This window comes from Leopardus geoffroyi, chromosome E2 (assembly GCF_018350155.1).
Source record: "Leopardus geoffroyi isolate Oge1 chromosome E2, O.geoffroyi_Oge1_pat1.0, whole genome shotgun sequence".
Lineage (NCBI taxonomy): Eukaryota > Metazoa > Chordata > Mammalia > Carnivora > Felidae > Leopardus > Leopardus geoffroyi.
Window position 1 is genome coordinate 54,665,001 of NC_059335.1, and position 24,283 is coordinate 54,689,283.

At 47.0% G+C, this 24,283-nt stretch overlaps 2 protein-coding genes across 10 annotated transcripts in view; one reads left to right on the forward strand and one right to left on the reverse strand.

Annotated features, from left to right (window-relative positions):
* ATMIN (ATM interactor) overlaps positions 1-6,820 on the forward strand; it is a 15,776-nt gene extending 8,956 nt beyond the window's left edge. Inside the window, exons 2-4 of the mRNA XM_045439834.1 lie at positions 1,267-1,392; positions 2,175-2,374; positions 3,036-6,820. Coding sequence (XP_045295790.1) covers positions 1,267-1,392; positions 2,175-2,374; positions 3,036-4,848 — 2,139 coding nt within the window. The 3' untranslated portion in view covers positions 4,849-6,820. The remainder of the gene's footprint in view (positions 1-1,266; positions 1,393-2,174; positions 2,375-3,035) is intronic.
* A 5,289-nt stretch (positions 6,821-12,109) lies between these two features.
* CE2H16orf46 (chromosome E2 C16orf46 homolog) lies at positions 12,110-23,879 on the reverse strand. 9 transcript variants are annotated; one of them, XM_045439846.1, is made up of 6 exons: positions 23,620-23,814; positions 20,063-20,146; positions 18,620-18,689; positions 17,051-17,298; positions 14,270-14,338; positions 12,110-13,849 (listed from the first exon to the last, which is right to left on the reverse strand). In XM_045439846.1, exons 4-6 carry the CDS (start codon positions 17,258-17,260, stop codon positions 13,367-13,369), a joined length of 762 nt encoding a protein of 253 aa, XP_045295802.1. In that variant the 5' UTR covers positions 17,261-17,298; positions 18,620-18,689; positions 20,063-20,146; positions 23,620-23,814; the 3' UTR covers positions 12,110-13,366. The 9 variants fall into 9 exon arrangements, with proteins under 9 accessions (XP_045295802.1, XP_045295794.1, XP_045295796.1 ...); XM_045439838.1 differs by having other exon boundaries at positions 12,110-14,338; positions 23,620-23,879; XM_045439840.1 differs by lacking the exon at positions 23,620-23,814 and adding an exon at positions 23,409-23,480 and having other exon boundaries at positions 12,110-14,338.
* Between the last annotated feature and the right edge of the window lie 404 nt (positions 23,880-24,283).

Genomic DNA, 24,283 nt, shown 5'->3' on the forward strand with positions numbered 1-24,283 from the left:
TTGGAGACAGTCTTTGAGACACTAGTCCACTGTCTTCCCAGTTCTGGTCTCACTGAAATAAATCCCTTTCTGGTTTCTCCACCACTTGGCTCTCTGCCTGTGGATTTTGTTAGCGGCAAGTGACCCGACCTGATCTCTTTGGGACCCCCAGGGCCAGGTGCTCTTGTACCCGTGAGTCCTGTTGTTTCCACTGACCTATAGAGAGGTCCTTCCCCACCCCCTACCCCCGCCACTGCCACCACCATCCCCTTCCTTTAGGGCCAGACAGGAATTACACTGGAGGTCATGGGTACCTTACACCTGCGGTATGTGGGCTCATGAAGGGCACCGAGACAGAACGCTTCAATTTAAATTAAGTCACCAGTTATTTTAAACTCCCAGCCAAAAAGTTAATCACATACTTAATAACAAAGGATTATTAGGACGACATGATGTATATAAAGTGCTTAGAACAGGGCCTGACACAGTAACAAAAGCTCATTATTAAAATGGTTATTAAATTTCACACATAGTACAGTGCCTGTGTTCACGCTGTTGTATAAAAAGTTGTGTCAACTAGCTTCAACTACTTTAGGGGGCAGCGTGATGACCAGAGAAAGTCAGGATGCTGTTGGGAAGGCCTAGACCACAATTAAAGGAGGTTTTTTTGGGGGCTCCCACTAATTGAGGGTGGGATGAAAGGGAAGGGAAGAATTAGGGATGATACCAAAATCTTGAGCCTCAGAAACTGTGAATTTACACTTACGAACAGAGAGCCTGGCTTTAAGGAGAGAGATTTTGAGTTTAGAAGGAAGAGTTCTAAAGGAACAGATAGAAGATTTTTAAACAACATACGTTTTTTGTTTTGAAAATTTTTAACAGGGCAGCTGGGTGGTTCAGTAGGTTAAGCATCCAAATCTTGATTTCAGCTCAGGTCATGATCTCACGGTTCTGTTCATGGGATCGAGCTATACATTAGGCTTAGTACTGACAGCTCGGAGCCTGCTTGGGATTCTCTCTCTTTCTCTCCCAAAATAAATAAACTTAAGGAAAAAATTTAACAGATTTATTGAGCTACAGTTTCGTCACCGTTTACTTATTTTAAGTGAATAATCTAGTTACTTAGTAGATTCACGTGGTTGTGCCACGAGCACCACGATCCAATTTAGAGCGTTATTAACCCTTAAAAGATCCCTAAGAAAAAGTCATTTTTTGTTTCTGCTCCCAGCCAGTTCTATTGGGTTTTTTTTTGAAAATAAGCACTCAAAGTAACTTTTTCTTTTGCAGGATGGCATAGTAAATCCAACAATAAGAAAAGATTTGAAAACCGTACCGAAATTCTACTGTTGTCCAATTGAAGGATGCCCCAGAGGCCCTGACAGACCATTTTCTCAATTTTCTCTCGTAAAACAGGTATTTTACTCGTCTTAAGTGTCCTTCTCTGAGGATGAGGCGCAGGTGACGTAAACCTAGTGTGCAATCCAATCTCTTTCCAAATGTAACTGGAGAACTCTGGGAGAGAGCTGCTTGTGGGAATAGCCGGCCGCCCAAGAGTCTCCCTGGCGGGGGAAGCGTGAGTGGGGGTACCGCGAGTGGAGGAGACGTAGCTTGTTGTGGAGGTGAAGACGTCCGGGAGTGGGTTTGGAGGAGAGACCAGAAGACTGCTTCCTCAGCAAATGAGAAATGTGTGTCCAGCTGTCTCGTGTGACCCCGGGTGCCTCTGAGGCCAGAGGCGCAAAGGCACGTAGGAAATGGTCTCCTGAGGGAGACGTAGCTGCGGAGGTCAGGCAGAGAGTTTCAGCAGCAGCCACCTTGGGAGGGGGCCCGGCGAGTGGGGACAGAGGTGCCTTAGGACTGGCAGAGCCTGGCGGCTGCGAGCCTTCCCCCAGCGTCTGCTGGAGGGTCCCGAGGAACGTGTGGCGGACCACCCCCCCCCCCGCCTGTGGCACTCGTCTGGAACCCCTAAACGGTGGTCCCAGGAGGTTTTTGCCAAACCGTCTCCCACTTTTCCCAGAGCAGGAGTGACTAGGAGAAGAGGCGCGTGACAGACCGCAGCCTTCCCGCTTCTCCGCTCTCCTGGCGCAGACCGGCTGCGGTCTGTCCTGTGAGGTCAGCGCTAATTCGGGCGTGCGGGGCGCGTCTGAAATGTTTGAGCGCTTGCGGCTGCCCACTCTCCCCCTCTGTGTTTTCCCCAGCACTTTATGAAAATGCACGCCGAAAAGAAGCATAAGTGTGGTAAGTGCAGCAACTCCTACGGCACCGAGTGGGACTTGAAAAGGCACGCCGAGGATTGCGGCAAGACCTTCCAGTGCACGTGCGGCTGTCCCTATGCCAGCAGGACCGCCTTGCAGTCCCACATCTACCGAACTGGCCACGAGATCCCTGCAGAGCACAGGTAAAGGGGAAGAAGTGCCGGTCCGCGAGTCAGTGGCTGTGGGAAGAGCTTCAGGTGAAACTTCTGGAGAGCCGCTGTCGCGGGCAGAGAGGCGGAAGGACGGAGACAAGACGTGCCGTGGACGAAGGGAACTTTCGGGAAAGCAGAGCTTTTCGGCGGGACTAGGAAAGGATCCGCATCCGCCTAACCCGGTTCTTCCTTATTCCTTCCCGGTTAAAAATACCAACTTCCAGCATTTCTATCAGAGGGATGTTAGATTGTTGAGTTCAGTTTTACCATAAAACTGTACCTCATTTTAAAGGTCAACTTTATATTTGGAGTAATAGCTTCCTACTTTAGGAACAGTAAAGGTTGCATTATGTAATCTGTTCGCTTCCTTATGCTTCCAGAGCTAAGCTGAGCTGAGTTCTAGTACTTGGACGTATACCCAAAAAAGGGTGCGCTTTCTCCTTCCCTACTCACGTGTTTCTCTGCCGGCCACCACAGCAGGCCGAGTTCTCAGAGAGTCGCGGAGGGAGGTCTCCTCTTCACCAGGGGAAGTCTGACCTCTGCCGTGGGTGTGGGGAGCAGTGTTTGTAAGCAGCTGAGGAGACGGCCCCCGGGTTGAAGACAGCTGCAGCTTACGCTCATTTTTCTCTTTTCACTCTGTCATTGCTTTCAGGGACCCACCTAGTAAGAAAAGGAAAATGGAAAACTGCCTGCACAGCCAGAAGCTGTCCGGTAAGACCACTGAGTCCTTGAGCAGTCAGCCAGCTCCGAGACCAGACACTCAAGAACTAGAAACTTCAGAAATAAAACTAGTCACTACTTTTGAAGACTCTTGCAACTCTAATGCCGGAAAGCAGACTCTTACGACACCTCCGAGATGCCCTCAGAAGTTGCTTTTACCCAAGCCCAGAGTGGCTCTGGTGAAACTTCCTGTTCTGCAGTTTTCTCCCACGCCTGTCTTTGTGCCTACAGCCGACTCCTCGGCCCAGCCCGTGGTGTTGGGCGTGGATCATCAGGGTTCCGCCCCGGGCGCTGTGCACATACTGCCCTTGTCGGTCGGAACCCTGATCCTCGGCCTAGATTCAGAGGCTGGCTGTCTCAAGGAGAGTCTCCCTCTTTCAAAAATTGTGAATCCTGTTGCTCTGGAGCCAGTCAGTACAGGTGTTCAGGTGAACTTGGGTAAGAGCCTGTCTAATCCTTTACAAGAACTGGGAAACACATGTCAAAAGAATGGCATTTCTTCAATCAACGTGCAGACGGACCTGTCTTACGCCACACAGCACTTCATACCTTCCTCGCAGTGGGCCGGCCCCGATTCCTCCGTATCTTCCTGTTCTCAAACGGATTTGACGTTTGGTTCCCAAGTCTCCCTTCCCATTAGTGTTCACACTCAGACATTCTTACCCGGTTCTAAGGTAACCTCTTCCATAGCCGCTCAGACTGACACGTTTGCAGATGCCTGTTACCAGCCAGGTGGGATCTCCAGAGAAACCCAGACCAGCGGGATGCAGAGTCTGACAGACGGCCGAGTCCAGATGGACCAAGCTGTAATGTGTGGAGACATTTTTGAGAGCGTCCATTCGTCCTACGGTGTTTCCACAGACAATATCATAAGCAGCAGCCTAGTAGCAGGGACTGTCACTCATGGTTTGTTACCTCAGAACCACCCTAAGACTCTAAATCAAGATATTGAGAAATCTGCACCGATTATAAACTTCGGCGCACAGCACGGTATGCTTCCTTCACAGAACATGACGGACAATCAGACCCAGACTATGGATTTATTAAGTGATTTAGAAAACATCTTGTCAAGTAACCTGCCTGGTCAGACACTGGACAATCGTAGTCTTTTGTCTGACCCGAATACTGGACATGACACCCAGCTCCCATCTGGCCCAGCCCAGAATCCCGCAATCGATTTTGATATCGAGGAGTTCTTTTCCGCCTCAAATATCCAAACTCAAACTGAAGAGAGTGAGCTTAACACCATGGCCACTGAGCCAGTCTTGGAGTCTCTGGACATAGAGACCCAAACTGACTTCTTCCTTGCGGACACCTCTGCCCAGTCCTATAGCTGTAGGGGAAATTCGAACTTCTTAGGCCTTGAAATGTTTGACACGCAGACACAGACAGACCTAAACTTCTTCTTAGACAGTAGCCCCCATCTGCCTCTGGGAAGTATTCTGAAACACTCCAGCTTTTCCATGAGTACGGATTCGTCTGACACAGAGACCCAAACCGAAGGAATGTCCGCTGCTAAAAGCATACCTGCCGTAGAGAGTAAAGTTCAGTTGAACAGCACAGAAACACAGACCATGAATTCTGGCTTTGAGACCCTGGGCAGTTTGTTCTTCACCAGCAACGAAACGCAAACCGCAATGGACGACTTCCTTCTGGCCGATTTGGCCTGGAACACAATGGAATCTCAGTTCAGCTCTGTAGAAACCCAGACGTGTGCAGAACCACGCACGGTCTCCAACTTCTAAACGTGAAGTCTGTGCGCGGGTCGGCCTTTACAGTTTCCTTCCGGGTTCAGCGAATGGAGGGTAGGACAACAGTGTTAACGCCGTTGAATGTAGTTCCTGATGCGTTTACTTGGGTCCTTGGAGGTTCTTTGCCTTTTGTACTTGTAAACATGAAATTTGTGTATAAATGTGAGTGTATTATAAAGCGTAAGATGTTGATCTAAAAATGATTGTTTCTGTGTTGCCTCCATTTGCCCTCTCACAGTTAGTTGTCCCATCTTAAAAGAACAAGAGTGTCTCACACCTGTAAAACCCATCTAGCACTTAGCTGAAGCCAAGCTTACCAGGTACTAGGGTACAGACTTTTCAAATCTGCAAAACATTTCGGTTGAAATGTGACTCGCTTGACTTAAATTGCACCTGAAATAGCTGACGGTGTTGGAGAGAAATTCCTGTTTCCTGAGAGTAAATCTAAAGAACTCGGACGCCACGCAGCAGATTTGGGCACGAGTGCTTAGATGGCGTGGGGCTCCTGCCGCCTGCAGCTTCCTCTGCTTTGACCTCTCCCTTTTTTTCTGACTTGGAGACAAAGGAAAACTACAGCCAGCTTTAGCTTTTGAGGCGGTCTTCAGGTAAGCAATGCTTATTCTTCCTCCACACGAACGAGGAGTGATCCCAGCGTAAGTGCACTGTGCTTGCCTCGCAAGACGCGTTTCTGTGCAATCGCTGCTTCGAGGAGGGGCAGCCAGCCCTCAGTGTAAGTAGTGATCCTTCTGGTCGAAGTGACCGTCCGTCCTCCCAGCCGCGGAAACGCCGCGTTGTGGAATCGTGCCCAGTTAGCTCATCCCGGAGTGTGCCCTGTGAACACCCCTGCTGCTCTCCCCAGTAGGCGAGGGGAGGGCTCCAGAGCTGCTTCTCAAAGTGGACCCACAGGCTGGATCTGCGTTGTGTCTAAATGTTAAGAAAAACAATAATGGAGAGCCAAGAGGCCATTCCCCCCTAAATCTCCGTACTTTGTGTAAGCTTGAATAGGGCAAGAGTGCAATCAATTATTCTCAAGTGAATCTTCATCCACCTCTCGTCTGTTCCTGGAGTAAGGAAAGACATTGGCCCAGCAAGGGTAGTATCTGTGCCTTGAGGATAAGAAGTACAGAACAGATCCACCCGCACTGTGGGATTCCACATTTTGTTGCTTTATTTAGACAGCAATACCAGTCCTCAAAGAAGATGAAGACCAACTACGTCGGTAATCAAGAACATCCACGTTTTTAGATGGGAGCATGGCCAGATATGCTCTGGAGGTTTTCTCTCTTCAGGAAATCAGGAATTCTTGGTTGTTGGCCAACTTTCAGTCAAGGAAAAATCGGTGCAGCCCCTAAGTTTTCCAAGTTTATTTAAAAAAAAAAAAAAAAAAGTTCCTTCTGTGGCACATGCTTATGCTGCTGAAGACTAAACCCTCAAAATAAAACCTAAGGAGTAGACTAATAACTCATTAAATGGATGATATTAGTATTAATTCCTATCCCATAGAGTAGTTGGTAGTGAATCAATAACTTATCCAGGACGGATGAACCTAACCTGATAGATAAAAGTTTGCTGTGGTCACAGCCTATGAATATGGGTTTCAAAACAGACATAAAGCCTTAACTTAGAATTTCATTATGTTTTAGAACTGTCACTGCCTTAATGTTCAAACATTTATTTAAGTTCTCCTAGTCAGGGAGAAATGCATGTTCGTTTATGGCTTTTTGTAAATACAAATGCAGTGATCTTTGGCTTTAAAAAAAAATGTGTTTTTTTTTGTTTTTTTTTTTTGTCTGTGTGGAAATGTTTGTTAATTCAGCCAGTAGAGTTACTTACAGAAAATTGGAGCATGTCGTAGTTCTTCATGTAAAGTAAGAACTGTTTCCCTCCCAAACCTTAGTTACCTGAATTGTCCTATGATTATTCGTAAAAAATGAAATCCTGTGATTAAAGAGAAGTGAGAATTCTACCTTTTTTTTTGTGTGAATTCTTTGACATACTCATAATGTGACCTATTTTGTTGCCTTGACATTTCACAGACCCCTTAGCTTCCGATAGTCACAGGATCAAATGGTTGTGCCTAGTTATGTTCATTACTGTTTTACCTTTGTTAACGACAATATACTAATTTTCCTCGTAGACACTCCATTACCAAACTTTCTATTATGATGTAGAGTTTTTATTTGAGAAAAGCTATATACCTTAGGATTTCATTTGTTGGAGAATTTTGAAGGGAATTACCCCCAATTCATGCATTTGCCAATTCGTGACTATTTTATTTACTTTTTTTAAATGTTTATTTTTGAGAGCTTGCAAATGAGGGAGGGGCGGGGGGCGGGGACAGAGGATCTGAAGCGGGCTCTTTGCTGGCAGCAGAAAGCCCGACGTGGGGCTTGAATTCACAAACCACGAGACCATGACCTGAGCCCAAGTGGGACGCTCGAGCAACTGAGCCAGCTGGGTGCCCCCAAGTCATGGCCATCTTATAATGGGGTCCCTTTTATCTTTGTAAATAATGTAATGCTAGCTTAAGAGCAAAAACGAGAGGGTTACAACATGAGTAGTTCTTTGCTTAGTCACTGATTTGTGAAAAGCCAGATCAGTATGTTTCTGATTCCTTGATATAAAGGGGAAATGAAAATAGAAAAATTTTGTGGACCTACCTGAAAGATGCTGAGTAAGGTTTGAGGCTACTTTTGATCAGAGGAAAATGTAAGCATGTCAGTCTAGTTGTGAAGTTGAATTGTTTTATTAATAGTGGCAAGTGACAGGGGGATACTTTCATGTAACCCTTTATGTCCTCAGTTTTAGATGGTTTATCTTAATTCCAGTCCAAGCCTCACCAAAACCTGCCATCTACTATTGAATCCAAGGAGCATTTACTATCCGGTATATTTAAAGCAGTGCTTCTCACACTGGTCTTCCAAAGGCTTTCAAAGAAAAGAGAAGGAGGAACTTGTACATTTGGGGATTTAGGGATGAAGAAGTCTCAAGTGTTTATGCAGTTTTAGTTTCCTTACATTTCACAATATACGTGTGTGTGTTCCCATTGGAAGTGCGTTATAGTGTCACCAGATCTGTCGCTAGGAAAGCAGATCGGTCTTTTGGTTTCATACCCCCAACATCTAAAAGACTGTCAGATGACAGGAATTTCCCTCTAGTTTCTTCAGCAAGATGTTGGCTAGTGTAATGTTCTTATGGCCAAGAAGGTAGTCAACTAAATACCCTTGTTTTGCAGCGTTTAAATCCAAAGAGGTCTTTCCGTTGTATGAACACTGTTAACAGACACCCTGAGGTATTAGCTTACGTAAGATGCAGACTAAAGATGAAGGGGATTCCCAGTTTATGAGTGTTCTCGAACTAACACTACTATTTTGAGAGAGCACAAGCAAGGAAGGGGCAGAGGGAATTCCAAGCAGGCTCCACACTGTCAGCGCAGAGGCCAACGTGGGGCTCACGCTCATGAACCATGAGATGGTGACCTGAGCCGTAATCAAGTCAGTCCCTTAACCGACTGAGACACCCAAGCGCCTGCACTACACTTAAAAACGTGCACGTTTGAAAGGAGCAAATGTCCAAACCATGTGAGTAAATAAAAGCATTGTCTATAGTACTTGAACTGGAAGAGTACCAATAGTCATTCATTTGTTTCAACAAGCTTGAGGAAAAAACCTCTATGTTTTATATTGCCTTACTAATAACAAAATATACACATTTGTAACTTTGTTCTAAGTCCACAAAGTAGTGATGGTTGGCATAGGAGAAACTTTGCCAAGGCCTCTCCCACTAACTTTTGATACTTGATTGTAAAGCAGGTTAATATAGGTCAGGACGCTACAAAAAAGAAACAACGAAACAGAATAAGTGATACTCTTTTTTAGTTTATCGTGAAATGGTCAAATATTTGAAAAAACGAAAACCTTTGAAAGGAAAATGTATCTCCTTCGTGACTTTGTCATTCTCAAAGCTATACGTGTCATTTCAATGTGAACAAAGGTTTTTTTGTTTTGGTTTTTTATTTTGTTTTATTTATTTATTTTATTTTATTTTATTTTATTTTGCATAAAGGCCTGAGCTTATTAGCATGGTATAATGTCACTAAGACCTTGTTCCAAGCTTGGAATCTTCTTCCTGCTTTTGCTTACAGCTTTTTATCCTTCCCTTCCTGGTGATCTCTAAATAACTACCATAATAAGTAGCTCTCTGACATTCCATTTTCCTGAAGTTACATTACAGATATCAGTCATGAGGGTTGGGTGAATAGGCACAGAAACTAAGCCTCCAGAGTCATGAACAGTATCAGAACTAGTGGTGTTTATCCCAAATTAAATGTCTGATTTCTAGTTTTCTTCAGAACACATGCACGTTAAAACAAAATTGGTAATAGTCCTGTAGTGCTGAAAATATGACTGGCTTATAGTATGTTTTCAAGTTTTAAATTGTTTTAAAATCAAACAATTTCTCTGCTTATGAAAAGATACACAGGGAAGAAATGTCTGTAGGTTGAGCTAAATCAGGAACAAGAACTATTTTCACATATACGTGCCACGTTTTGCCGGGGGCTAGTAAGGAGTGGTATCCACGGTATTGGCAGCCTCTTAATATTCACACTGATTTAGCATGAGCAGTGGATGTTAGGAGTATTGCTTATACGTAAAGAATTCTGAACAATGGCATTAATTTTTTTTTTTAAGTTTATTTATTTTGAGAGAGAGAGAGCAGGATAGAGAGAATCTCAAGCAGGCTCTGTGCTGTCAGCACAGAGCCCAATGCAGGGCAGGGCTCGAACCCACAAACTGTGAGATCATGACCTGAGCCAAACTCGAGAGTCGAGCACTTAACCACCTGAGCCACCCACGCACCCCTCTACAATTTTAAGAGGACAGTCATTCATTAAAGGGAAATGATCCACTTATTTACATTTGATTTGATCAATACATTCAGAAAAATCACGTGTCTCTGTTGGCATTTTACGTACATTACCTCTTCATCTTCACTACGTCCTGTGTCTGAAATTGTTTCCAGCTCACAGGAAGGAATGGCATTCTCCAGCCCTTCTTCCTGCCTTATGTGGTATTTTCCACCCAGGGCTCCAGCTGTTCCACACCTGGGAATTGACCTGACTGAACGCACTCTCTTGATTGGTTTCTCCTTGGGTTGTGGCAGAAAATGATCCTTGACACCCGTGCATTTGCTCAGGATAAAGACGGATACCCAGAAGGGGCTTAGAACTCTTAGAACAGTGCCTTGTAAATTCAAGGGGATTCTTGCGCTGTGTGGCTAATAGAACTCCGGGCCGAGTAGTCTGGACGGCAAGAGCGTGGCACTGAGGGTCTCCTGGCCCCAGGGTGCCATGAGCCTGGCAGACAGTAGGAGAGTGTTCCCTGTGGTACCAGGGACAGCCCTGATAAGCCCTTGGTCACAGCCTTAGGAGCCCCTCAGTTTATTCCCCACCTTGTTTCTCAATACCCCCCGAATGCAGCACCAAGATGGCACAAGAACTGGACCCCAAAGAGCCCCAGATGTGAGCCCTCCGGTTATGCAGCTTGGCCTTCCTGGCCAGCTGGGGGTACCCACAGAGAGAGAGGCTGGGCTTCTGTGGTCTCTCTGGGTCCTGAAGCTCTTGAACTTGGAGGGGGGGAGAGTGAAAACCAATGTGATTCTGGGTTCAAATAGTTTCATAACATGGTGCTTGAAGTACGGGTAAATTTCACAATAATACAAAGGATAAATAGAATAAAGCTAAAAATGAGGGTAAGTCTCCCTGAGGAGCCAAAGTCCCGCATACTTGCCCAAATGTAGCCAGACCTTCTGATTTAAAGTCTTCCCTTCGCCCTTCAAAAGTGCCACCCCCTCATCTCTCTGTCAGGACATCTGTCTGCCCACCCCTCCAGCCCCTTCCTTGCCTCACCCAGACCCTCAGCAGCACCCCCAGGCCTCAGCCTGGCCTCATCCAGAAGGTGACGTCGGGCCCTGCAGGAGCCCTGGGTCAGGTGCTGCCACAGTTCCATCCGGTGATTTATAAGGTTTCGAGAAAAATAGGAGTTTGGAAAGTCTTGTTAATGACACATCCCAAACCAATACAACAAGAAATGAAACACAGCCCCGCTCTGTGCTTGGTTTAGAGAAGACTAGAGGATCCAAAACCCAACTGAGCCCATGTTAACATGCTTAACTCCCTTAAATGGTGGGATTTCCCCCTGAAAGTTTTGTTGGTGACCTAGGACCCTAATCGGGACTGCATTCTATTAAACATTTAGCCTTTATCTAGACTTGGACATGGGGGCGCCTGGGTGGCTCAGTCAGTTGAGCACCCGACTTGGGCTCAGGTCATGATCTCGCAGTTTGTGGGTTCGAGACCCCCGTTGGGCTCTGTTCTGACAGCTAGGAGGCTGGAGTCTGCTTTGGATTCTGTGTCTCCCTCTCTCTGCCCCTCCCCCACTCACGCTCTGTCTCTCTCAAAAATAAACAAGCATTAGACTTGGACATCAAAGACCAGTCTGGATGTCCTGATTTAATCTGAATGGAAACAGGCAAAACCTGGAGGGATTTTTTCTCCACGGAAAACAAGCTAAGCCCACGCTAATGCAAATAAGGTCCCAGAGGAGTTTAATCAGGTTAATTGAAAAATTACCTAAAGAGACGCCAAATTCGAAACGTGCCTATCTATTCACAGAGGAGTCTCCTAGTCAATATTTTGTTGGCCAAACTAATTATTTGCTTAAAAGGAAGGATACTACAAATCTTTGAATTTGGGTCCTTCCTTTGTTGAGACCTGCCCTCCTCTTAATTTTAAATTATTATGTTTCCCCCCAAATCTATAGAATTTATAACCCTTATCTCAGCAAAAGAATTTTTCTTAGGAAAAAAATATTCAGTTTTAACTTAGATCAGTGTTTTCAGACTGCCTCGAGATCTCAAAATGCAAACACCTCTGGGCTGACTGGGCGAGGCTCTGTCCCTCACCTGCGCTGGTAGAGGCTTCCCTCCCGAGACACTCTCGCCTGTTTTACGTGTACTGAGCTTAGTCCTCATCCTGCTCTTTAAAAGAGGGGGTTTGCAGAGCCACTGACTTAGGTGGGCGGGGGCCAGAGCCGGAGGGCCCTCACGCAGCATCGGGTCCAACACCGCCACGGTCCAGACACAGTGGGAAACCAGAGTGGCTTCCTGGGGGCAGAATCAGATGGTTTCTTCACTCAGGGAAGGGGTGGGCAGGACCTAAAAACGGCCTCTAAAGTATAAAGAAGCGTCCAATCTCTGTAGGCAAAATACACCTTTTAATGACCGTTGTACTACAACCATTTCTGCATTTCCAGTGTTCTGCAAAAACCACGAAACAGAAAAAGAAAAAAACACCTAAACTAGAGACATTACAAAGACCAAAGCAGATGTTTACAAACACAGTCATATGTTCTGTCTACCCATCATGTGGGGGGACAGGAAATCCAGAGTTCCAAGTACAACCTATCTTAAGCAAATGCAAACTACGTAATTACAGAGCAGCTAAGTGGTTACTCATATTACAAAATGGTTTTTCAGAGCATTTCTCTACATAGCGTGGTCACTTGGCACTTAAAATATAACTCATTTACAAATGTTTAATTTATATACAACTTTGGGAAATATCCATTGGGGTAAAATGAGGGAAGAAGGGGGACAGGGGAAGGGAGAAAGTAACATCCCTATTCCGTGTCTGTCTGGAGTTGTACAGTTCCCAAATATTAGACGAAGGTAAGGCTGGAGGAAGCTTGAAGGGTGACAATAATAATCACAGCAACATTAAAAAAAAAATTATTCTTAACCTGCTTCCCAAGATGGACTTTATAGACCTCACGTGGCTAAAACTTTTCCAGACGTGGAGACTAGCATGAGGCTATAAGTATATGAAACCCTGGCACACGCAGCATGTCGTGGATATGGTATATCCATGGATATAAGGTTCGGACACCTTGGACACAAGGATATTCATTTGGACATAGGCTGGAGTTATCTATTAAAGCAATGTTCCAGATCTTTGTTGCAAGAGAAAATGAAGCAACAAATCGGTATCTGCCTGGTTCAAGAGATCAGGAAATAATTTGGTCTAAACAAGCCCTGACACTAAGTTTAAGGCATTGGGGTGGGGAGGAGAGGGCCCCTGCCAGGTGGCTCAGGGCTGACACGGGCATCACTGAGGGATGGCCCTTCAGAGTCCCCACCATCCGCATGGCTTCCAGCGGGGAGTAGAGAGACGAGGCAGGCAGAGGCAAGAATGGCATTACCCGTTTGCATTTTGTAAGTGGCTAGGCAACAGAAGCAGGTGACACATAAATATGGGAGCTTTGAGAATAAATCAGAACCCATACAGTGAGGTTCAATTTCCCCTGGTTCTACTACCAAAAAAAGGGCAGGGGAAGGGAGGGTGGGAGGAAAGAGTACGGCAGAAAAGAAGGATGGGACAGGGCGGGAGAGAGACAGGGAGAGGATGAATGAACTTCAAACAGTGGTCATTCCCAGGGAATTCTATTGTGGCAACTCAGAGGAGTCTGTGAGTGGAGACAGGAATAAAAACTCTGCTCACTGTGAGGGAGGGCAAGAGAGTTTTCGGGAACACTTTGGTCTCCAACGTTTTGGGCCTGATTTCCTGCTTGGCCTCCGTGAGAACGAGCTTTCGGGTGTTCACGGCAGGTCTTGGCTCCCTGGCTTTGAAGTTGGCTTTGTAGTTTTGCGCCCCCTGTTTCTGCAAAAGCTGCACGGTGGCCAGACAGCGCACGTTGCCGGGATTGGGAGGGCACACGAGGTGTTTCTCAGGCAGCAAGGACCAGCGCAGGCAGCCCCTCTCGTGATCCGCCAGCAGGGGTGCGGGGGCCGCCCGGGGAGGGAAAGGCAATGTGTCATTGACCTTAGGGTGCTTGGCCAGCTCAACAGGTCTCTTTTCACCTTTCCCGTCAACCCTTTTCAGTCCACATGCACAAGCCACACACTCATCCTTTTCCACACTCAGCACCTTGTCTTCCGGCTGCAAGAAAAAGTTCTTACTCTTCTTACCCAGAACATCCAAGCTGTATGGGGGTGAAGCCTTCAGGGGAGGTAGGACTGAAAGGGCCCTGGAAGTCAAGGAGTCTGAGATGGAGGCACCTTGGCCCGGGCCCTTGCCCCTAATAGCCTCAGGGGTGGCCCGGTCTTCCTTGCACCAAATAAACTCCTTTATTTGCAGACTTTTTTTCTCTCCCTGACTGGAAGTGGGAAAGCAGATCTTGCTAATCTCCCTGGAGGCAGTGGTGGGGCCTTGGCGGGTCCCCTGAGTCTGGGAGGGGCTGCCTTGAGCCTTCTCCAGACCCACAGACCCCAACTTCCCCACCTCCGACTGAGGCCCGGCCTCAGAACTCCCTTGGGAGAGACTGACACAGAGTAAGCAGCTGCTGGCACTTTCTCTCACCCTCGCCTTTTTAAGCTTCTTCCTGGACCAGATGCAGGCCGTTGGTGATGTCCTTCCCCAGCCTTGTACCTGCAAATACAGCAGCATGTTACTCCCGGCCGAGCTGCTCAAATCTGGCTGCCCCAGCTCTGGACACATCCCTATTTGGGCCATCCTATTTGACCTGATATTTTTCTTAAAACTGACTCACCATTTTTTAAAAATGTTCACTCTATTTTAGCCTCATACTAAGTGATAGTATTGGTAATAGCATTTGTAGGAGTATTTGTTAATCTGAAACCCTAGCAATAGGGTTTAATACTAAAATACTAGGCAAAAATACCATACATGGGCATCTTGATGTGCTGGCTATATACTTTTTCAGATGCACATTAAAATAAAGCCAGAGCTCTTAAAATCAGAACTGTTTGTATTTATGGGGCACCTGGGTGGCTCAGTCAGTTAAGCATCCAATTCTTGGTTTTGGCTCAGGTCACAATCCCAGAGTCATCTGGAACTTTAATCTTTCTACGGATGTTTACAGATGTTCTGTCTCATCTACTAAACAGGTGTGGCTGATGAGTCAGCAAATGTCCTCCACCTCCTTGACCCTAAGTCACCAGAGCTGCTGCGTAAACTCCAGATCCCTGAGCTTCACCCCAACACACTAAGCCCATACTCAAAAAATGGACTTGGGCAGGGGATTTTAAAAAAGCACCCCATGTGAGCCTTGGGTTGAGGCTGGTACAAAGCATTTGTATCTCCAGGGTGTTCAGGTGGCCTGACAAGGGATCCAAGTCCAGAGATGGGGGTCAATGACACCTGGCTCTTTTGATCCTCACAGGTAGGCTGTCACAAGTAGGCTAAATGTTGGCACAAAGGTCCAGATTTCTGCCAGGATCAAGAGCCAAGCTGCAATTGCAAGGTGACTGTGCCTCCCTCCGGAGTCCCCACAGAGCTCCCAAGTGGTGTGGGTGCCCCCAGGGCTCCAATAGGGAGAGACCAACATAGTGACAGGAAAGGCCCCTTGTGTTGGGCCGGTTTGGGCCGGAAGTGAACAGTCCCGAGGCACCCCGTGCTGCGAGATCCCTTGGTTCCACACACAGGAACCACTCATAAATCGCTGCCAGCAGAGTGCTCTCCGTCCTCATTCATGTGCTGGCAGCCAGGCCCCCGGCACCAGCACAGGAAGTACCAAAGGGCCACAAGCCAGTGCAGGACAGGTCTCTGTCACACCTGCTGAGATAAGGCCGCCCAAGGAGCCGGGCAGGGCTGGGCGGCCGGAGAGAGTGAAGGGCAGCAAGCAGGTGGTTAAGCGGAAGGAGATGGTGTGGCACGATCATCCTCGACAGACCGTGAGCGGCAAACATACTCTGAGCACAGGGCACGTGCGGCATTTCTTTCAAGAAAATTCTTGAATTCTGAACAGCCTTTGGATATGTACACATTGCAAAGTCGTTACTTTCCACTGGTGAACAGAACCTTCTAAACTTGGAAAGTCAGATCCTCAGGGAGAACTGTCTGTAACACTGACTGATCTGGCGGGAGCAAGGCAGGGGTGGGTGGTGCCGCAGAGAGAGCACAAGACAAGGCTCCGTCAACCGCCAAGTGGGCTGGGGGCATTGCTCTGCTGTGTCTTGGCCTCCATTTCCATAGTCCTAATTAGATCAGGGTCTCTCAACCTCAGCACTTCTGACGTTTAGGGCGTGTGATGGATCGCATGATTGTGTTTCCCCAAATTCCTATGTTGAAGCCCGAGTCCCCAGAGTGATGGAATTTGGAGGTGGGGCCTTTGGGAAGTAACTAGGGTTGATGAAGTCAAGACGGTGGGGCCCTCCTAATGGGATTAGTGCCCTTATAAGACGAAGAGGCGATAAAGGGTCCCTCTCTGCCTGCACCACCAAGGAAGGCCATGTGAGCACAAAACCGGGAAGAGGCACCCTGCCCAGAACCCAGCCATGCTGGCACCCGGATCCTGGATGCCCACCATCCGTAACTGTGACAAAGAAATGTCTGTTGCGTGAGCTCCCCAGTGTGTGGTATTCTGTGATGGCACTCCTGAACGAACACAGAGCCGGGCCATTCCCTATGGCAGGGGCTGTCCTGGGCACTACAGGATATGCAGCATGCCTGGCCTCAGCCCAGTAGACGCCAGTAGCACCCCCTTCCCCTCATCCCTAGTTGTGGGACATTGCCAAGCATCACCTAGGAATCACTGAACTTGATGCGAATAAAGTTCCATTTACCTATGGAAGGTCAGATATCTTTCGACATCCTAATCTTTTCCAATGTGACATCCTTACAGTTCTAAATTTAGGATTCTAATATTGATTCTAAGAATAGTTTAAGAATAAACCCACGGAGTTCTGAGTGGAACCACTAGGACGGAAATCTCCTGTCTCTTGGGGAGCTTAGCCCAGCAGTTAAGGGCTTGGGGTCTGGAGCCCAGGAGAGCTGGATTCGAGCCCTGCCTTGGCCACCGGCACACTCTTTCACATTTTGGGTGCCTCATTGCCCTTGTCCCAAAAGTAAGGCCTCAATAATACCTGCCTCATAGGGCTGTTGAGAGGCTGAATGAACTGACGTGTTGAAAGCACTGAGTCCTGTGCTGGCCAGTACTAACTGGCCACAAACACCAAATAAAGGGTACCGCTCTTATCATTATTTATATTGTACCTCTATTCCTAAACTTCCTGTCTTGATCATTTATCGATTTTTTGGGTAATAACTATTTTTGAAAAAAGTGAAAGGCCTGCACCAAAACACAGGCGTGTGAGACACCTCAGTGAAGAAGATACTCACGGCTTCTTCCCATCCAGTTTCGATGACGAAGTCACGGGCTTTTTCGTCTTGTTCAAGCGTAATGTCGCTGATGTGCAGAAGACAGCAAACGTGATTCTTCTCGCTTCTTTCATCTGGGCAAGTATAGGTTAATTCCGTTTTTTCTGGGCTTTGAGTCTCATCGTTTTCACTATTTTCTAACTCAGCCTCATTTTCCTGACAGAGATCCATCACCGTGATAGTTGCTGAAGGTTTTTAACATCTTCTTCCTGCAGCATGAAATGAGGGCTGAACTTAGTTTTTAATACTGGTTTCTTAAAAATCAACTCGACAACTCGGGCAAAATAACGTCAAGACACATTCACGAAGAGACCGAGAGGAAATATTACAAAAGCATCCATTGCCAGCTATCGATATTATAAAAGATATGGCCAATTTGAAAGACTAATGGGTTTAAAGACCAAAGTTGGGATCGAGGAAAAGCAGACAGGGAGGTGTTAGCTCAGTCTCTATCCCGGATCATGGCATAGAGCACAGCAAGGAATATAGGGTCAAGCACCCCTACCCTCCACTTCAAAACAGTCCAGATTCTACTGTGCTAACACCATGGGAAATGTGTTGAGCATGCGTGCAGCCCAGCCTCTTCTTTCCCTTTCCGGCAACTCTGGACACCAGGCAGAGGCTAGGCAGCATGTGGTCTAGACTAAGTCAGTCTGCTCACTAATCTACCCTAATCTACCCTGGATGATTGGCGTCCTTATGAAAAGGGTGATCTGGACACAGACACGCAGAGAGGGAGGCCGTGTGAGGAGGCCCAGGTTGAAGACTGTAAGCCATGGAGGGGGTCCCGGAGCAGATCCTTCCCTCACGGCCCTCAGAAGGAACCAACTCAGTCGATACCTTGATTTTGGACTTCCAGCTTCTGGGACCGTGAGGCAGTGCATTTCTGTCATTCAAGCCGCTCGGTCTGTGGTGATGCCATGTCATGGCAGCCCCCGTGCACACTAGTACCCCGCGTGGTGGTAACGGCGGTGGTGGCAGTGATGCTGAGGGTGATGCTGTCTATCCTTAACTGATGTTTTCTCAGGTTGAAAAACGGAACTTGGCATTGATAATCCAGTCAAAGAGATAGGAAAGCCATCGTCCTGATCAGGAGCACAGATCTGGTTGCCAAACAGCCAGGGTTCCAATCTTATTGCTAGCTATACGACCTTGGGCCAATTACCTTTCTGGGTCTGTTTGCTCATCTAGAAGACGGGTGTGCTTATACTACCTTCCCACAGACAGATGCTCCTCCTGGGGACCCCGCAAGCAGCAGAGATGAATCTCAGAGCCTGGGGACCTCCAATGGTCCAGCTGAATGCTGAGGGACAGCCAGCACCTTCTTGAGCTTTCCTTGCTTATAATGACACAGAGGCCACTGGGATGACACACATTGCTTTCTCTCACCCTGACGCGATCCCCGCCAGAAGCCCACTTGTAACATTTTCTGTTGAGGTAACTTCGTATAACGATATCTGTTTAATTACCATTTTGGCTTTTTCATATAGGCTTAAAGTGGCATTTTGATGCTAATAAAATTCCGTTTACCTATGGAAGGTCAGATATCTTTGGACATCCTAATCTTTTCCAGTGAGACATCAGAGGAAATGAATGAAATCTGAAGGGGGAGAAAAAAAGGGAAAAAGAAGTGACTGAAAACCAGGAGTGCTATTCTCTTTAGAAACAGAAGCATGATTAAGGGCCAGACTGTGCAAACCAGCCCGATCCTTTCATCTTGTAAAATGCCACTTCAGGCACGGCTCAGGCCAAAGAAGCTCCGGACTCGGTCCTGTTCTCTTCTGAATTACAAATACATTTATGCCGCACAACCCAAAGGACTTAACAAGTATGCAGTTCGGAAGGAAAAAAGCAGATTCCAAAGCAAAGCCACGTATTTAAACGATAACTGTACACGTGAGGTTAATAGAGAAAAGAGATATTGTTCAGGAGATATTAAGTATCGTTAGAATGTTCAAATCAAGAAGAAACAAAAAGTTCTCTGCTTGAAGTATCTCTGCTGGCAACGTGCTCACTACTTAGAAAGTCTGTTCAATGGCAAAGAGCTCTAATTTACTGGTTCTCAAAGTTGGCAGCACCTTGGAATCATCAGGCCCACATCCTGCCCACAGAGATCCTGATTCTAATTGGTCTGGGCCAAGTCTGGCCGTCGCTATCGTAAAAACCACCCTGGGCGACCGTACAACGCAGCAGGGCTCTGAGGAAGATCTTCCTGATATGGAAACAGCACTGGTTGCCCTGCTCCCTCAATATCCACCACTTGGCGTCCTCATTTTGTGCTCCAGAGCACGGCTCTGTGAGGGAAAGCCTTCCCAGCCATGGGTGGGCTTCACGAGGTCTAGGACACCTCTGAAAATGCTCAAGCACTCTTCCAGGAAGGGGCCCGCATCAGTGTCACAAAGCCGTCTGTGGCTACAAAAGGCTGAAGAGTCATCGATCCGAAGGCGGCCCGATGCCTCAGCTTTCCAACAGCCCTGTGAAAAGGCTGCACGGACTGTTCTCTCTCTCAGGTTAACCATCGCCAGCTCCTCCGACTATTTGTTGGAGGTCATGAGGAACTGTGAAATCTGAGAGGAGGACAAGATTATCTCCACGTATGTCTGTATCGAGACAAAGGAACAGCAGGGGCCAAAGAGGCGGTATCGGGGAAGGCCCTGTTCTGGAGTCAGTGGAAGTCGGGCCCAGTGAGGGTACCGGAAGTGCCAGTCACATCATATTCCAAAGCGCCAAAAGAAACCCAGGTGACGGTAATATTAAATAATAAAAATAAGCGGTTACATAGCTCTTTTTACATGCCAGGCGTTGTTGTAAGCACTTTACATGTTTGTTATAAATACCGCATTTTGTGAGTACGTGACTCCTTTCATGGAGGATCATGGGAACAATATTGGCTCCTTGTGACCAAAAGTGAAGAATAATCTCTGAAGTCAGTAACCACAGTATCCTTAGTCAAATGGTCAGATTACTGCATACCAGATGGCGATGCTCCTCTGAGACACGGATGTTCAAGCTGGGTCAGGATGCCCCACTACTAAAACAGAATGTTGGTGGTCTTTTCTAATTAGAAAAAAAAAAAAAAGTCAGTGGAGAGAACAGTCTTAGTGTTAAATTTTTCTCCAATAATCGTGCCTTCAAGTTGTATTGCCCATTCTTGTCTTCCAGCTCATGTAAGAGATAACAAATAGAAATGTACAAGAAGCGGGGTGCCTGGGTGGCTTAGTTGGTTAAGCGTCCAACTTCGGCTCACGTCATGATCTCATGGTTTGTGAGTTCGAGCCCTGCATTGGGCTCTGTGATGACAGCTCAGAGCCTGGAGCCTGCTTCGGATTCTGCGTCTCCCTCTCTCTCTGCCCCTCCTCCTCTCACACTCTGTCTCTCTCTCTCTCTCTCTCTCAAAAATAAATACACATTAAAAATTTTTTTTAAAAAAGAAAAGAAACGTACAAGAAGCAATTAAAGATCAGCTAAAAGAGTGCATATGTGATTTCTTACAAATTGTATGCACTCTTACTTTGATGTTGAAATGTAAAGATTTGCATGGATGTAATAGTCATATTTTCTGATAGTAAAATTATGGCTAGTTTACAGATGTGAGGTAAATCAATAGGTCATGCTATTCCACTTTCGTCACTTCCATGGAGCTTTACATTCCTATAACTGAGAGCTCATTACTTTAAAAGCATCTTTTTTCATTCCACTGGTAGCTCTAAAGATTAGAATGTTCTCAAAACAAGACATCTGCAAGCCTGAAAATTATGCCTCTCAGTTCCTGGTGTTGCTCCCAAAAGCAACATCTGATAATCCTGAAAATAACTGAAGACAGCTATTATTTCTTCAGATGGGAATCTCAAATTCCCTCATCTTAAGAACGCCCAATCGCCTGTCAGTCTTTAAAATATAGTACCTGGAAATGAGGAAATATAGTACCTTTCAAATGAGTATTTGAAAAATATTTCAAATGTGGTCTGGTGAGAAATGTCTAGTTTGAAATCTGACTCTCTTTGCTCTAAAATCTATACCTACTAATTGAACAAAGATTGCTGCTTTTTTTTTAAGCTATATCACAACCTTGATTAACACTGAGCTTGGGGTCAACTATAACTTCTACATTTTTTTCCCCACATGAATTGTTAACAATCCCTGTCTTCTTCACTCCACATACATGCCGTTAATTTTCTTTTTGAATTGTTTTCTTTTTCTTTTTTTTTTTTTTTTTTTTTTTTTTTTGCTAGATATAGACCTCTAAATGGATCTGATCCTTCTAAAATTTTCTCCATGTTGGACCACCAATCCAACCTGCTTAGATAACAGTGAATCTGGCTGTGACACCCCACAGTTTGGCCATTCCTTTCCACTTTAACACTCTATTAATTTGAGGGGCATATGTCCTCTTAAGTCACTGATAAAATGTTGGTGAGGAGAAGGTAAAGGACAATGCCATGTGGATATGCCTTGTACTTGGACGTTTATTAAGTACCAACCAGCTGTAAATTCACCTCGCTATACAATTATCTGGCCTACATGTATAAATCTCATCTACAGCATTCTTGATCTATCAATTTAGGCAATCTTTTTTCTTTTAGGTTATTTATTTTTGAGAGAGAGGGAGAGCGCGTGCATGAGCGTGACAAGGGGTGGCAGATGAGAGGCAGAGGGAGTGGGAGAGAGAGAATCCCAAACAGGCTCCATGCTGAGCCTGGAGCCCAATGCAGGGTTCGATCTCATGTCTGTGAGATCATGACCTGAGCCAAAATCAAGACTTGGACACTTCACCTACTGAGCCACCCAGGTGCACCCATTTCTTAAAAAAAGGAATTTTACCAGGCGTTATAGGAATTTACATTTACATTGATGTCTATTTATTTTTAAAATATTTAGGGGTGCCTGGGTGGCTCGGTTGGTTAAGTCCCTGACTTCGGCTCAGGTCATGATCTGGCAGTCCATGAGTGTGAGTCCCAAGTCAGGCTCTGTGCCAACAGCTCAGAGCCTGGAATCTGCTTTGGATTCTGTGTCTCCCTCTCTCTCTTCCTCTCCCCTGCTCACCCTCTGTCTCTCTCAAAAATAAACATTAATTTTTAAAAAATTTATTGTCTATGTTAGGGATGATTGTCAGTTCCAAACAGTTCCAATACAACTGGAAGGTTGTGTTGAGAAGGATGTTAAGACTTGGACACTGGAGGAAAGAGGTCTGTGGTTGATTAACGATGTCAGCCAGGGAATAAAGAGAGGTAGCATGTGTGCCACCTATTTGTCATGGCTTATATAAAAAGATTCAAATCCTTACTCTAGATTCCTACACCTGGCTGACACATTCCCAGGCAATTAATGGTGAGGGGAATGTTGATGGGCCAGGAGAGGAGGTGAAAAGCCCCGGCGGGGGGGGGGTTAAGTCAAAAGCAAGCTATAATCCCTCAAAACTCCTTGCCACCACCTTGGCTCTACACCATGCCCTACTCCCCACCTCCATCTTCCTGGAAGTTTCAGCTTTAAAGGAATTTTCAATCTATGTCAGAATTTCAGCCAGGAGAGAAAGATGGTTTCCTGGCAGCCTCAGCTGGAATTCTGAATGGATGTTCTGTGGATCCTTAACAATGTATCAAAAGAAGAAATCAATGAATAGACACACTGTGAGGCATGGTAGAAGTGAAGTTTCTTAATACAGAGCTAAGCTTCAGGCATATGAAGTGGTTCAACAAGTCTTGAAGATTGGCTTGGGCATGCTGATCACTGGTAATAAAGTTTCTAAAGGAAAATGATTTGAAGACTTCAATCTAATTTACAGTTTTAGAACACAACTTGGCGGGGAGTTGAATCTTTGCCTCAAAGCGAAGCACATGCACCGCTCGCACAATTTGTTCACGTTTTCAAGAGTATAAATCTTATCTCTCCATGTTAATTATCTGTGCCTTATACTTATTATGTGTCCACAGAGCACAGCAGCTTTGATGATGCATAGAATGTTTCCTAGGGGAATCATCCCTCCAGATCAGACCTTTTTTACTGCAGTCCCAGTCTCCCAGCTTTCCGCTCTTTCCACCCATTCACTCACTCAGTGCCTATTAGATGCCTAACTCCGGGGATAAAAGAGTAAAGCAACGCCTGTCTTCTGGGTATCACCCAGTTTACAAGTCTACACGAAAGCACAAGTCATCAAATACACGCAATCCACCTGTTGCTCCTAAAGCCTAGGCGTTTCACAGCAGACTCCTCTTTACTAGAATAGCCCCTCCCCTTCCCCCAGTCTCCTTCCCTTCTTCCAAGATCCTTCTTTGTTCCTTAGGTAGCTCCTTCTCTTCCTCCAGCATCCAGCAGCTCCTACCGGGTCACAAAAGATGCCTACTCTTCTTTCAAGAGTTGTCCTCTCCCTCAAAACTACCCCCTTGCCCACGAGCCCCTCCCCTTCCTCCCTTTGCTCCTCCCCCACAGGGCTCCGCCCTCTCTGCGGCTCCTCCCACCGCCCCACCCACATAATCACCGCCCCCCTAGGCCCCTCCCACTCTTATTCCAGCCCCTCCCCCGGCCCACACTACCTCCCCCTTTTGCCTCCCGGCCTCGGTGCGCAGCTTCCTTTCGAACTGGGCAGGGCCTCTCGCTCCGCCGCCCGTGCAGTGGTCCGGGGCCTTGGCCGGGAGGCGGGGAAGCGGCTGCAGCCGCTCACACCCTTCTGTGGGGCCCACAGGATGGAAGGCTCCGGGACAACCAAGTACCCCCGCAGCGGGCGAGGGCGACAGTTGCCCCGGGTTACGGACGCGCTGGGGACGGAGCGGGGCGGTGGGCGGGGCTCGCGGGGTCTGTGGCGGAAGTGACGCCAAGCCCGCTGGCGTAACAAAGCTGAGCGCGGGAGGCGCTGCTGGCTGACGGCCCTGGGCACGTGCTCCCGGCAGGCTCTGCGCGGCTGCGCACCTTCCACGGGAGAGAGGATCCCTGGCCCGAGGTGGGCGCCCGAGGCGGCGTTTGAGGTAAGGTGTGAGCCCGAGCGCGAGTCAGGGAAGTAGACGCAGCGGCTTCATGCCCGCCGGACGCTGGAGTTAGTAACGAGGACCGGCCTCCACTCACAGGCGCGCACTGCTGGCCTGGGCGGGATGGTGCTGGGGGGAGGCGGGGGCTGTCCTGCGCGTTGTCGGATGCTCAGCAGCATCCGTGGCCTCCACTCTTTAGGTTCCCGGCTTTGCTAGCTGTCCCCAGACCGCCCCT

Coding starts and splice junctions, on each gene's coding strand:
- CE2H16orf46 (XM_045439838.1), bottom strand. CDS start 17,260: ATGGATCTCTGTCAGGAAAATGAGGCTGAGTTAGAAAATAGTGAAAAC. Junction 14,339..17,050: donor AAACTGGATGGGAAGAAGCC/GTGAGTATCTTC, acceptor CTGTATTTGCAG/GTACAAGGCTGGGGAAGGAC.